The 13840-nt window shown below is 53.0% G+C and overlaps 1 protein-coding gene across 1 annotated transcript in view; it reads left to right on the top strand.

The window, feature by feature from the left end:
• LOC108547278 (uncharacterized) overlaps window positions 1–8824 on the top strand; it is a 295432-nt gene extending 286608 nt beyond the window's left edge. The window contains exons 11-17 of the mRNA XM_017899726.1: window positions 3609–3821; window positions 4213–5850; window positions 6392–6637; window positions 6959–7414; window positions 7508–7786; window positions 8254–8523; window positions 8634–8824. Coding sequence (XP_017755215.1) covers window positions 3609–3821; window positions 4213–5850; window positions 6392–6637; window positions 6959–7414; window positions 7508–7786; window positions 8254–8523; window positions 8634–8824 — 3293 coding nt within the window. The remainder of the gene's footprint in view (window positions 1–3608; window positions 3822–4212; window positions 5851–6391; window positions 6638–6958; window positions 7415–7507; window positions 7787–8253; window positions 8524–8633) is intronic.
• The last annotated feature ends 5016 nt before the right edge of the window (window positions 8825–13840 follow it).

Genomic DNA, 13840 nt, shown 5'->3' on the forward strand with positions numbered 1-13840 from the left:
GGCGCGCGTGTTTCATCGAGAAATTCGATTGTGCGATTTTTCCCGTCGACCTGGCACTTGGACCGATCGGCGACACGTCCAGGTTGCCGATCGAGGAGGGTGAACTAACAAGTCCGCGAGTATGGAACGAAGGGTTGGTCGAATTAAAAGTACCGGGCAATTTATACGCGCGGTATAAATAACGCTAACGACTAAATGAGCATTCCCGTGCTTATTACGGCGAGAAATGATTTATAGAAAACTTTCTCCGACCGTCTCCTCCCCTTTCTTTTCTCCGAGTGGGAAAAATACGCGAAACGTGGCCGCGCGCGTCTCCCTACGGATCCTCGAGTTATAGTCAAGACGGGACCGACTTTTGCGACGGACGAATATTCGCAGTCGCTTATTACGAGCTTTCCCCGTGGTTCCCTCCGGCTCTATCCGGAGTCTCCGCGACCCACGACCTCTTCTACTCACGCCGCTACCTGAAACAGCGCGCGGCCCTTTGCTTCCCATCGCCACCGCCTCTGTTGCCGCTGATGCACGCCCCCGCGAGACGCTGAGAAAGACGAGGAGGACGAAGAGGATGAGGAGAAACAGTGAGCCGGTGGTCTCCGCGACGCGCACTTATTTCGGCGAACGTACGACCGCGTAAAGCACGTCTCCCGCTACTGTTTCCACTTTAATGCCGGGATCCTGGGCGTTCGTTAATTTTCTTCCTCCTCTCCGCGTCCTTTTCGCTCCGTTTCTTGCAGCACGAACGAAGCACTGCGCGCGTAACCTGTTTACACCAGGACGCGAAAGGTCGCCGCTAGGAGTAGATGAAAATGCCGATGACCACTGGGATCATGGCGCTAGATCGTCATCGAGCGAATCACAGGGGAAAAGCTGCATCGTGAATTATTACGGATCCTCTCAACAACGAGTTACCGCTTCGGCCGATACGCCGGTCAATATGGTGGCCGCCGTTGATTATCGATTTCGTCTGCTCGAAGATGGAAGAAAACAAAGACTTGGATAACCGGGGAGATCGTGGTTTGGCTTTGATTTTCCGCGCACAGCTGGGAGAGTAAATTTAAAGCTTCGTCCTCTCCACGTCGTTTTCGCTCCGTTTCTTGCAGCACGGAGGAAGCACCGCACGCGTAACTCGTTTAATCAAGGACGCGAAAGGTCGCTGTTATGCGTGGATGAAAATTCTAATGGCGGCTGGATCGTCGCTGGATCGTTGCTGAGAAAATCACAGAGGAAAAGCTGCGTTACTAGTTATTATCTATCTTCTCGACGAGTTACCGCTTCCACGGTTTCCGGTTCGCGACCGATACTCCGGTCGACGTGGCCGCCGATGATTATGGCTTGGCTTTGATTTTCCGCTCACAGCCGGGATAGTAAGTTTAAGGCGTCGTCCTCTCCCGTTTCCTACTCCCCATGGAGAACCACCATTACGCTTCGGTTCGAACGCTTCGCCGTTTACTCTATTTTTAGCCCCTTTAATAGCCCGCCGCCCTATACCGACCTCTCGCACCCCGTTTCCCCGCAAGAATGGTAAACCGTTTGGCCCAGCGTACGAGGCATTTGGGAAAACAGTCTCGTCGGTCTCGGTCATTCGAAAAGACGGAAACAGATTTTTTTCACTGCCCTTCGACAGGTTCACCCTCGAGGGGGAGCCGATTGGCCGAGGACTGGCGGTATTCGAAACGCGTCGAAAAACGATTTATCCCGCAACCTCGACCCCCTCGAAGGGGTTCGAAGGGGTTCGAAGGGGTTCGACGGCGTCCGATGGCGGTGGCGAGAGATCGCGGAGCGTATCCATCGCACGCGTCCATATTCCGGAGAGTCTCTCTCGCGGAAGATCGGCGTTCTATTTCCACGGAGTTGCACCACGCGGCGTGCCTTTCCCATTGCCTCTTCCGTCGTTGCGAACCACCGTCACGCGGCGCAGATGCCGACAATATTACTTTCTCCTGTCCCTTTTATGGATATTGCCACGCCTCCGCCGCATTAATACGTCCGAGAGAAAATACCACCACCTCGCGGTAACGTCCCCCCGCTTTCGTTAGCTTGCCTCGTTTCGCTCTTTTACCGCGCAAGCGAGTATTCTCCTCTCGCGAAATTCGCAAATTCGCATCTCCTCGGGGATGGGTTCGGCCACTGTCGTATTCGGATTTTGATTTTTCGATAACGTCTCGCGACGTTTCGAGTGTACACGATTTCCGGCGAGAAGGCGTCGTAAAAGGGGGACGGAGAAGAGACATGGCGAACGATACGAGCAGCACCGATGATCCACCCTTGCCTTTTACGATACCAGGCACGAGTTTGCGAGGTAGTAAAATGATAATTGGACCATTCGACAAGGAGATTATCGAGGCATCGTATCACCGAGGACTGCTCGCGAGATCCGTACTCGCAATCGCTGGCATCTATTACTCCCCTATTTGCCCGACGAATCCGCGAATTCGAAGCGAGTGGAATCACGAAACGTGTCCGGTCCGCGAGAGTATCGGAGGGAAGGAAGATTTTACGATCTCTCCCATAGACGCGCACGCGAACAACCGATAGACGTACGGTAACGATCGTTGTCTCTGGAATTTTTCCTACTGCAGCGTCGCTTCGCCTCGGAAGCTCCTTTTAAGACGCGCGGGCAATATGTCACCGGCGAGGCTGTACATAAAACGCCGCTGTTTTACGAGCTGATCAGATGGCGCGCGCGTGTTATTACGCGAACTCCCGAAATCCTTTTTCTCCAACGCGAGAGCGATAAAATTTTTCTGCCACCGGGATGTCGCGAATTTATCGCCGATGCTCGCGCGGTCCACGGGGCCCGTTTCACGAGAGGTCTATCACCGGGCGATATCGACTCGGAACTTTTCATCCGCCGAATGAGGCCTCTCGCGAGATATATTTTCGAAGAAACCCGCGATAGCGGGAAGGAGTACGACGATGCTCGCGATATACCCACGGACTCTCGACGAGGCAGTAACACAGTGCTTTTACGTTGATCACTATTTACAGCTTCGTTCCGCATTACGTTGATTATTCGCGCAGAGACCCGTGGCTATAGCCGCGCACACGACAGTCACCGATAGTTATCCGTGATAACGCGCCGTGATATCTCCGCGGCGCGTATCTTTCGACGTTTTATCGGCGTCGTAACTCAGCTCGAGACGGTCCGCGGGTACTTCGCGGCCGGGCGGGGCCGATTTACGCGTCTCACTACCGTCCACCTGCATCATCGTGCCCCACCCACCTGCGACGTTATTTTTCCCTGACATAACACCAGCGAGCACCAAAGGTTGCTCGCCATTCCTGTATCTCTTATATCCTCTTTATAATCTAGCAGCGTCTGTTGCGCTTCCACGTAACTTTGCATTTGCTCGCGTCCCGCGCGCGATATCCCGTCTGAGTTACAACGCGAGCAGTCGTCTTCGTGCCCCCCCTCCCCTCACGGAATAATACGGTTCTACAAAGTGCACTATTCCCCGTGCTAACGGTGCGGGGGAAAGCGTATTTATTACGGCATTTCCGTGTCAAAAGAAACTGTAGCGACACGTGTTATTATTTATCGTCTAGCCTCGCGGCGGGCGTAACAGGGGACGCGTGTAACGTGATTTGCGACGGCTCTTTGTTCCCAGATTCCGAGCAATCGCCGGCTGTGTACTTGAGGGACGACCCACTGTTCGGCAGCCTGCAGCTGCAGCAGCACAGCGAGCTCCGTGCACCGACTGCGGAACGTGCCGCCTTCTATTTGGACGCGGCGGTCGCGGGCCGACAACGAGAGGACGGAGACGCGCACATGCTGTACACCCTTCACGTTTATCAGTACAGCGTCGCCGGCAAGGGTGGAGGTGAGCCTCCGTTTCCCTTCCATCCACCGATTCCCGGCTCCTTCGTAGTCGCCGCTCGTAAACAACGTTTGTCATCGAGCTCCGTAAGCTGCAACCTCTCACCCCCTATCCCTCTCTTTCTCTTCCGCTCTCTGTTTCGACCTCGAGTGGCTTCCGTTCACGGAGCACGGCCACGGTTTTCCAGCGGCCCCGCGAAATTGCTGCTATTGTTTCTCGCGGAGAATCCCTCGGAGTCGTTGACCCGAATAACGCAATTTATTCGAGTAGAGTTCTCGCGTGACGTACGAATCTCTCGGGTTCCAGGACTCCGGCACGTGGATTCCGCGCGACGACATAATCGAATCTTTTAAAGGAGCACGAATATATTTCCCGATATTCCTAATTTCCCCAGTTGCCGGCGGCAGAAGCAGACTCCACCTAATGGACCTGGGTAATTCGGATCGCGGCAAGTCTTCTGGCGGGATCCCCCTATCCGGACTAGGCAATATCCTGCTAGCCATCTTCAACGGGCAGAAGCATCTGCCGTACAAGGAGCACAAGCTAACCCAATTACTGAAGGAGTGTCTCGGCTCGTTGACGTGTCACGCCGCCATGATCGCCCACGTGTCCCCCAACGCTCAGCACTACATGGAGACGCTAACCACCGTGCAACTGGCGTCTCGCATTCATCGAATGAGGCGGAGGAAGATCAAGTTCGTCGGTGGGGGCACGCAGGGCACGGGCAGCGGCGGAAGTTCCGGCGAGGAGGCGGCTAGGCAGAACAGCGAGTGCGACCCGAGCTCCAGCGACCTGTCCGCCGATACGGTCATCTACGTCGGGCCCAGCACCGACGACGCCACCGACGGCGAACACCCGCCAGTTTACATCCCCAGTCTGAACTCGGGCGACAATCGTTGCGCCATGGGAAGAGTGCTGCGAGGATCCGCCGCGGAGAGACCTTGCAAGATTCCCGAAGAGCGCAGCCCGATACACAAGTCGACGAAGGCGGTGAAGACCCTGACGCAGACGGCCTCGAAGCAAACCTCCCCGGCTCACACGGCCACTCCGAAGGCCAGTCCAGCGAGGAAGAGCTCGGCGACCAAGGTTTCCATGTCGTCCAAGGTGAACGATTCGCCGGGTAGCAAGATCCCAGTCGCGGCACCCAGCGGAGGCTCGGACGAGCAGTGGATAGACGGTCCCAGGATCTCCAAGTCGAAGGTCGCCGAGGCCAGACACATGTTGAAAGATCCTCATCACAAGAGGGAGACCTGGATCGACGGACCCATGCAGCTGACCGGTCCGCCTACCTTGCAGATGCACGCTCAGCAACATTCCTCCGGTTACGGGTTCATGGACAGCCACAAGAAGAGCATGATCAGGAAGTGGGTCGAGAATCAGTCGTCGCAGATCCAAAAGAGCAGGCACGCCGCGGCTAGGATCGAGTCGTCCAAGATGTCCGGTCAGTCGTCGCAGTTCAAGGAGCTGACCACGTTCAAGACGTGCTCCGGGATGGACGACGACGACACCTCGTTGTCCACGGTGGAGAGCGACAGCTTGAAGGCGAACGAGATCGAGGACATCACCGAGAAGCTCGGCGCCAAGCTGAACCTTCTGAACGTCAAGTCTAATACGGATTCCGGATTGGATCTGACAGCCAGTCCCGTTATGGATGACAGCGTGGACAAGGCGAAGCTGGATCTTCAGGAGGACGAGGACGACGACGAGGAAATCGTGGTGCCTCCGCCGTTGCCACTCATCGAGCCACTGAGCAACGGAGTCAGCAGAGAGGTCTCGATGGAGAGCTTGAACCTGTCGCACAAGGACATCGTGCTTCCTTCCAGACACTCCTTGTCTTCCGAGGACGAGATCTTGGAGATCGTCGAGGTGGAGGATCTGGAACCCGTGCCCATGCAGGACTCGTGCCTCCAAGTGACGGAGGAGGACATCGCGCTGTGCATGGGAGAGAATCCTTTGCCGGAGAGCGATCAGGAGGAGCATCCTTTGAGAATTCTCAGCCAGGAGAATCTCACCGTCGTATCGACGTTCACCGGTAAGTAAGCTTGCCGACGTTTCTCTCTTTCCTGCGCAGAGCACCGAGTCACGCCCTCGCTTCTTGGATCACCGGGGTATTTCGCGAGGAAATATTTAGAGTTCTCCTCGATGGTTTTTCGCGACGTTTATAGCGCGCCGTGTTTCGCAGCCCGTCTTCCGTCTCTGCTGCTCGTTGCAAGAGTACTCGAGAACGGAATGCTCGGAAGATTGTTTCCGGAGAGAGCCGATTCTTAGATCCACCGGGCTCGGTAATATAGCGCGCCCGATGGGAAACAATCATATTGCGGGGAAGAAGAGGAGCCAGCTCGAGGATTGTAACGATCGCGAAGAGAGAAAGGGAGATTGGAAGCGGCTCGATATAATTACTCGTCGATACTTTGCCGTCTTGGAGCTACGTCGGAAAAGAGGCAGCTTCCAACTGAATGCGCTTCTTTCTTTCCGTCCTTCTTATCCAAGCATTTGTTTCGTTGCTATCGACGAGAAAGCAACATCCGCCCGGGCAGGCAGAAAGGAAAAAAGAAATGCGTATTCATTTGCAGACTCGATGTCGGTGATGTCGGACACGGAACGATACAGACCTCAATACCCGCCACCGGTCGGCGCTGGTGTTCTGCCCAGGCCGTACTTCGACCACGAGGACTTCCTGGAGCAAGAGACCAGGCACAAGTTCGACCAATTGGCTCGGCTCCACGAACTCTACCAAAGTAAACTGGCGCTCGCAAACGTCTCCAACTCGGTCACCTATCAGAGGGAGAACTCGAACGTGAACGTCAGAAAAGCTCCATGTAAGTTTCCGAAAGTTTGCCCGACCGGGAGGACACGCTACTCGATCTTTCCGTCCACTCTGTTTTCTCTGTACGTCACCGACCCTTTCGTTGCGTTTCTAGCTCCAACTTTCCTCCTTTCTCGATCCTCGTAACCGAAAAAAGACTGTCGCCCTCGATCGGCCACAGCTCGCAGGAATACGAACGAAACGAAACCGGCAACGACAGGGTCGTGTATCGTCCAGAATCGTCGTGCGAGTCCTCTAAAACAAAATCACACTGTCAGCCAACCGGCGTAGGTCTACTACAACAAGTATGACATTAACGCAGGACAAATTCCAGCCGCCCCAGTCTTCCGTCCGCCGTCGCGCTGTCAGTCCTTGTCCCTTTCGGACGTGATGTTCAACGACGACGCGAGCAATTACGGCAGCATCTACAGCGAGCCGGCGTACATCGCCGGCAAGTCCGATCAGGAGAAGTTCTGCGACAACTGCCGCCAGAGCATGACGAAACCGGCCACCGCTTCTTACTGGTACCCCAACAGCGTGGCCCACATAGCCAGCCCCAGGAGGTACTGCGGCAAGCTGGGCGAGTGCAACATCTCCAGTCTCAGGCATCCCGACGGTGCCTCGAATCCTAATCTGAAGGAAGAGGTGGAGAGGCTACCGGGCAACGGAGCTTCCGGCTCGGACCCAGAGGAGGAGTACGTCGAGGCGAAGAAACTCTTCACGGCTGCCGAGAGATCCGAGAGGACTGTGACCGGCAAGTCGGACATCGAGGAGGATCTCAAGATTCAAGGTGAGGTCGCACACGCGTTCGTCCGATCTTCGAGTATCGTCGGATGGTGTAGTATTGTGACTAACGCCAGCCGCCGCCGCAACTTTGTTACAGCGACAGCGCCATTGCAATTGTCGATTCCATCACCGGCGCCATCCTCGGGTCGAATGCAGCGTAAAATTACGAGCCTCGGATCGTCGATGGTGTTGAACAAGGAAGGCTACGATTCCGGCGCCGATTCCACGCCACGGGCAGCGAAACTCTCGCCAGCCACTTTGTCTAGGCATCGCGCGGAAAGTTCTGGCTACGACAGCATAGTCAGAGACAGCGAGACCAGCAGCATCGCCAGCGACTCGTCCAGGCACACCGGAGCTCTTCAAGAGCACCAAGGTAGTTGATATTGGTCCGCGCTGTTCCGACATTTTCCGCCATCTCCGCGGCGGAGAGTAAACATCATCGAGAGGAAAATCGACAGCAGCGTTTCGGTTAACCTAGCTGTTGGTAAAGTTCTCGAAAGACCGACGGAAGTACGCGTCCTTTTTCCTCCTCGCTGATGCTCGCATGGTCGTTCGTTTCGTATTACGTATTATTTGCGGAGACTTTGCGCGAGTCGTAGCTGACGAGATGGATATTTCGATCCTTGCGAGAATAAAGGAAAGGCAAACGAGTAATTAGGAAGAAGATGGCGGAAAATGTATGCGTGTCAGCGACATCTGGCCGTTCCACGGAGAAACGTGGACGGTTTAGCTGACAACCCATCGAAACGATGTGGAAACCCTCTAAAATGGTCCCTCCGTACGGTGGTTCTCCTCAGGTGGCGCGCTGGGGGTTCTAACCTCGACGTTGTGCGGGTGTTTCAGCGGTGGAACAGCGGGTGGCAGAGTGCGGGCTCCGGTCACGGGCCCAGTGCCGGGCCCATCTGCCACGGGCGCCATCCGCGCTGCCGGGGATACTCGCGTACACAAGCGAGGACGTGGACATCCTGGACAGGCGCGCGCGATTGCGCTCGGATCCACGTGGCACGATGTCCAAGATACACAACCTGCGACTACGGCAGCGCCTTCTTAGGCTCGAGCTGCGAAACGCTAAAAGGCGCCTGATGGTGCCTGATGCCCGCTGGAGTTACGATCGTGAGTTCCTCTTTCCGCTACCTTGCTCTGCTTCCATTTCTAGTTCCATTTCTGGTCACACGCTGGTGCCTAGTTCCTCTGATACCGAAACGACCTTTCATCTGTTACAGTTCACGTGGAGAACAGTATGGACTGGCGAGATCCGTCGTTCTTGGAAGCGCTCGAGGTAGAAACGTGCATCCTGCAGAAGCGAGTGCAAGCCTGCAAGAGTCACGTCGTATTGATCACCTGTTTCGACTCCTGCCCACGGCAACAGAGCACGCGGCAAGAGGAAACGTCTACAGGGATTCGCATCACCTAACCTAGACTTGGATCAGTGCGCACGACCGCGTGCTGATCGCTAACTGATCGCCGTATGAACGATTAGAAAACGAGACGAGCGAGGTCGCTGATGGGAGAGAGAGACTAGGAAAGAGACAGAGAGAGAGAGAGAGAGAGAGAAAAGGGAATCGTTGTCACGATGTCGCTCGACTCCGTCCAATAGTTGTTAAATGACAAATTTAGTCGTATCGTGATCGTCGTCGCCATTGTTACGCACGTGTAACGATCGATCGTAAGGAAGCTTTCATCCCCCTTTTACTCGAGGATAAAGCCTCGTTCGCGTTAACGAGCTGAGAGAACTTGTCGCGTTTGGATGCCAGGCAGTTGCTGCCTGTGCTCCTAGACGTCTCGGATATCGGGGAGAACCGTAGGTTTACGATGATTTCTAAGCTGTTCTAGCGATGTTGAAACGATCGTTGGCCGAGATAGCGTGTAGAACGCGAGACGCATACTTGTTGACTTAAAATAATTTAGCGTACGAGTTGGTGCTGCATTTTTATACCGATCGATCGTCGAGGACTCAACGTTTAGGTAAATTCAGCGAGTCGCTGCCCTGGTCTCGATTCGAAACCGAAACCGAATCGTTGGTGAAACACGAACTTTCGACCCTAGAGACTGCTCTGCCGGTAGCGTAATGGGCCAAGTTTGAGGAGCGGTGCCGAGGCAACCAGAGCAAGTAATCCGACGCGCTAAGAAACACACGACCAGCATCGATAGCACTCGTTACAGCGTGCCGTGCGTGTTTGGTCGATCGGGGATCGGGCATCGAGTGCTTCCAGTACGAGGAAATCGAGGATAAACGAGATGAACGGGATGCCGATCCTCGATCGACGATTCGGAAGCGAAATATTTCGATCGGACAGACCTATCTGGACCACGCCGGATTCGCAAACTGAAGAAGCGGTATTTCGAATTCGAGGAAATAAAGAGAGAGAGAGAGAGAGAGAGAGAGAGAGAGACGGAGCAAGATGAAAATAGAAAGAGTATAAATATACGATATAAAGAGGCGGTAGTCACCTGTGGTGACTGTGCCGTCGAGAAAGAAGCGAGAGAATCCTTTCGTACGGCAAACGATTGGCGCGATAAGAGGCGAGGGAAAGAACGGCGATAAAACGCGTCGTAGCCATTGTATTTAATGCACGCACGTTAATTCAAGAATATTATCGTAGCTTTAATCGTTATCAACAGTTACCGCACTTCGTAGGGCTCTGTAATTCACTTTAGAAGGCGAAGATGAGAACCGATGGAAATGCGAGAAAGAGAGAGAGAGAGAGAGAGAGAGAGAGAGAGAGAGAGAGAGAGAGAGAGAGAGAGAGAAATGAGATAACGAGCGCGAAAGTAACCGAGAAATAGGTGCTGCGAGGGAGAGTGTTACTTTTCCACGGTAAACGTGTATTCGTAATCGTAAAAGTTGCTCGGTACGCGAGTGCTCTCTCTTTGCGCGTGAGACGAGAGACCCGTGGCGAATAAACGGCAGAGAGACCGAGGGAACGGGATGGAATACGCCAAGTTTAAACGCGAGAATCACGGATAGAGAGACGAGAGACGTGGGCGTGGAGAGCGTGGAAGGGGGAAGGAACCGTGGCGAATGGAAATAGATCGGATGAAAATAAATCGGGGATGCCGGTAATGCGAGGCAGAAATAGAGAGATTCCAGCTTTCCGATACGAACCGTGGCGTGATCGCGATGGCCGATATCGATGAAAACCACCCGCGTGTGTCTCTGTCGTTCCACCTTTCGCGTATACCGATAAGTATACGTCGTTTGCGCCATCTTCGCTTTTCGCGCAATGTGCAGTCTCGCACCGCCGATACCGCACTGCCAATTTAACAGCTTAACTCCATTTTATAATACCGTCTAAGGATATCGAGAGAGGATGTCGGAGAGTCTATAAATACCGTCAAATTATATCCCACGGAACACGGCCGTTCGGCTCTCCGAGATCTTCTTATGGATCGACGCCAATAACACCGGAACGATCGCGCATCTAATTTAGCCTTATCTATTTGGATTCGACGGTATCCATGGACGGTAATCGCGAGTCAGATATGCGTTCCGGCGACTCAGGCTAATCATTTAAGCGGGACAAGGCTGCACGTCTCGCGAGCATGCTTACCGAGCAATGCAGGATAGCCGATCCCCGTTAGCTGCGGAGAAAATCGTTCTCCGAGCTACCGGATTGGCCCGATCGTAAGCCGAGATTCCTGTATCGTTGTTAAACGAACCCGTACGCTATTCGTCCATGTTTCTAGACTATTCTTAACCCGCCACACTGCCGAGTACACGCGTACGTCATGATCGATCGTCTTCGATCGTCGTCCTTCGCGCGATCTTCGCCATTCCTCCTTTCTTTCCGGTTCAGTTTAGCCCGAACTCGTCCCGCGACCGACTCCAAACGCGTACGAGAACGCGTTCGATCGATACGCGACGATCTCCTCTTCCAGATCACACCTTCCGGGAACCGTGTCCTTCCTCCCGCGCCGAGGAACGCGCGTTCCGCTTCACAACGAAATAACCGATCGCCGCCATACTCGATATTCCAAATGGTCTTCTCACGAATCACCCTCTTCATTTCTTCATCCACCACCTGGTCCTTTTCGTTTTGCCTTCGAGCTAGGGAAGCGCGTCACTCCGTCTACCGTGAAATGCGACTAGTAAACGATTTAACGAGTAATAGCGCCATAGCAATTAACGATTAAGGATTAACCGACCTCCGCATCATCCCGCTCGAGGAACAACACAGAGTATACACATACGCGCACACATACCTAACAGGACACACGAGAACCTACCGTACACACGCGTCTACTGTACCATAGTACTTGTACCATATTTATATTTTATATGTACAAATTAGTCATGTAATTTCTTGTAATAAAGATCAATTTACAACGTGAACAGGCCGGCACGATTCCTGCACCGTGGTCGCCATTTTTTCTCCATTTCCCGTCCGGATCGACGAGTTCTTCCCCCCTCGAATTCCAGCCGGTTCGCTCGGGCGACGAGAGTGGACACACACACACACACACACACACGAGGCGAGGGAAGACCAGATTCCACGGAAGAATTCCTCGGACAAATTATTGGATCTGTTCCCGAGCGGAGTTCGCGACGCGTGTGTAGCATTCGCCAGAGAACTCGAGTCTCGACGCCCATCGCTGCGCGCTCGGGAACCGGTGTGCTCGAGGAACAATGCTCGAGGAGCAGATGTACGCAATCCTCGTGTGACGAAACCAACCACGCGGGATTTGATGGAACACGGTACAGGTACAGGTAAGGACGTAATTAGAGGCGGAACCGGGTCGCGGAAGCGAGCTAATGACGCGGAAGAGGAACAATGAACTTTGCGGATTCCTGGCAGCCCGTTGTGCCGTCCGTGTTCGCTCGAAACGGGGGGGACCGTGTACTCCGGGGAGTTGGAAACTGAGAGGGTGTTTCGAGGGGAAGTTGGAGCGTTACGAGCTGCGGCTGTACGACTCGTATTCTTTCCTCGATTCGTCTTAGCAGGCTGACGTAACTAATTAAGTCTCCTATCGTCTGCGATCTCGCGGACGACGTTCCGTTTCGCGGAAGAGACGGATCGAGCGAGGAGACGCGCGAAATAAATTCTCATTGAAAGCGGTGTCGGCTCGGGGGATCCAGATTGGACAGTAATCGTTGGATCTTTACGATCGTTCGATGTGGGCACGGATTAGCGCGACCTTGCAACCGAATCCCAAGGCTCGAGCCGACGAGTCGCCATTATTCCCGTAATTAAACGCTTGAAAAGCGTAATCGCGGACCTTGGAGGATAGACCCAAGGTGCGATCGAACGGACCGCGACGCCGACACGTTACGCGCCGCGGATAACGAATAACTCCTCGAGGAATAAAAATAGACGCCGTGTAACCGACGGTACAGCTTCTCTCCGTGGATTATACAAGCGCGATGCCGTGGCAGATCGGTCGAGGTAATTTAAAACGGTTAATCGATGGGAAAATGAATGAACTCCGAGGCGTAGGAATTATCAGACGTCTGGTCGAGTCAAGGATAATCGCGAAGCTATGTAGAACGCTGATAATAAATCTCGGATACTAATAATACGGCGAGTACCGGCTGTGAGATTACAAGACGGTGGAGAATCTTTTTAATGCGGAAGATTCGTACGGTCGCTATGGTAACCTTTCGCGAAATATAAAATAAATCCTGCTGAGCAACTTTCGAGGATCTTTCGTCGAGCAGATTGCGCATAAACAGCGTCGTATTTTCGTACAAAGGGCACGAATTACTGGCAATGTTATAGCATGACAGTGGGCAGAGATGACACTGCAGAAAGCAACTACGAGTGACTATAGCGAGGTACAGGAGTCCCTCGCGCACCTCGCTATTTCGCACATTTTTATCTCTTTGCACTCGACGAGAAGAGTAGAAATTCAAAGATTCTCCATTAAAGAACTGACGATACTTTTTTGAGCAGTGAATAAAGAATTGTATAATAATAGAATTGTAGAATTACTTGATTCCGATACCTCGAACACCGTTACATTACGTTAAATTTGATATATTAATTAACATCGATCTTCCAAATTTTATCAAATGGCAACTTTTTAAGCCTTTCTTTCGAGAAAAGAAGAAAAAGACTGGTATTCGACTAACTTTTGACGAAGTTTGTACAGAAAACACCCGAAACACGCCTCTTTAACTTCGTTATCGCGAGAGGAATCTTTATTTTAACACTAAAACTACCAACCCAGTCAAAATGACTGGTTCCAGAATTTTCCTTTTTGCAATCACCGAACACATACACCTGCTTTAAAAATAAAATTGGTATCAAGTCATATTAAGAAAGAACTGTAATCAATATATCCACTCGTATTCATCGTACCGCTGAAATTACTATAATCTGTGCACGTCATTAAAGATCGGTAGTTTTAGTGTTAATGGCGTCACCCTGCATCGAGATCTATCTTTGCTTCGTGGAACCATTCAACTTATCGATTCTCAAAGCAGGATTGA

Source organism: Eufriesea mexicana, unplaced genomic scaffold, assembly GCF_001483705.2.
Source record: "Eufriesea mexicana isolate 0111107269 unplaced genomic scaffold, ASM148370v2 scaffold967, whole genome shotgun sequence".
NCBI lineage: Eukaryota > Metazoa > Arthropoda > Insecta > Hymenoptera > Apidae > Eufriesea > Eufriesea mexicana.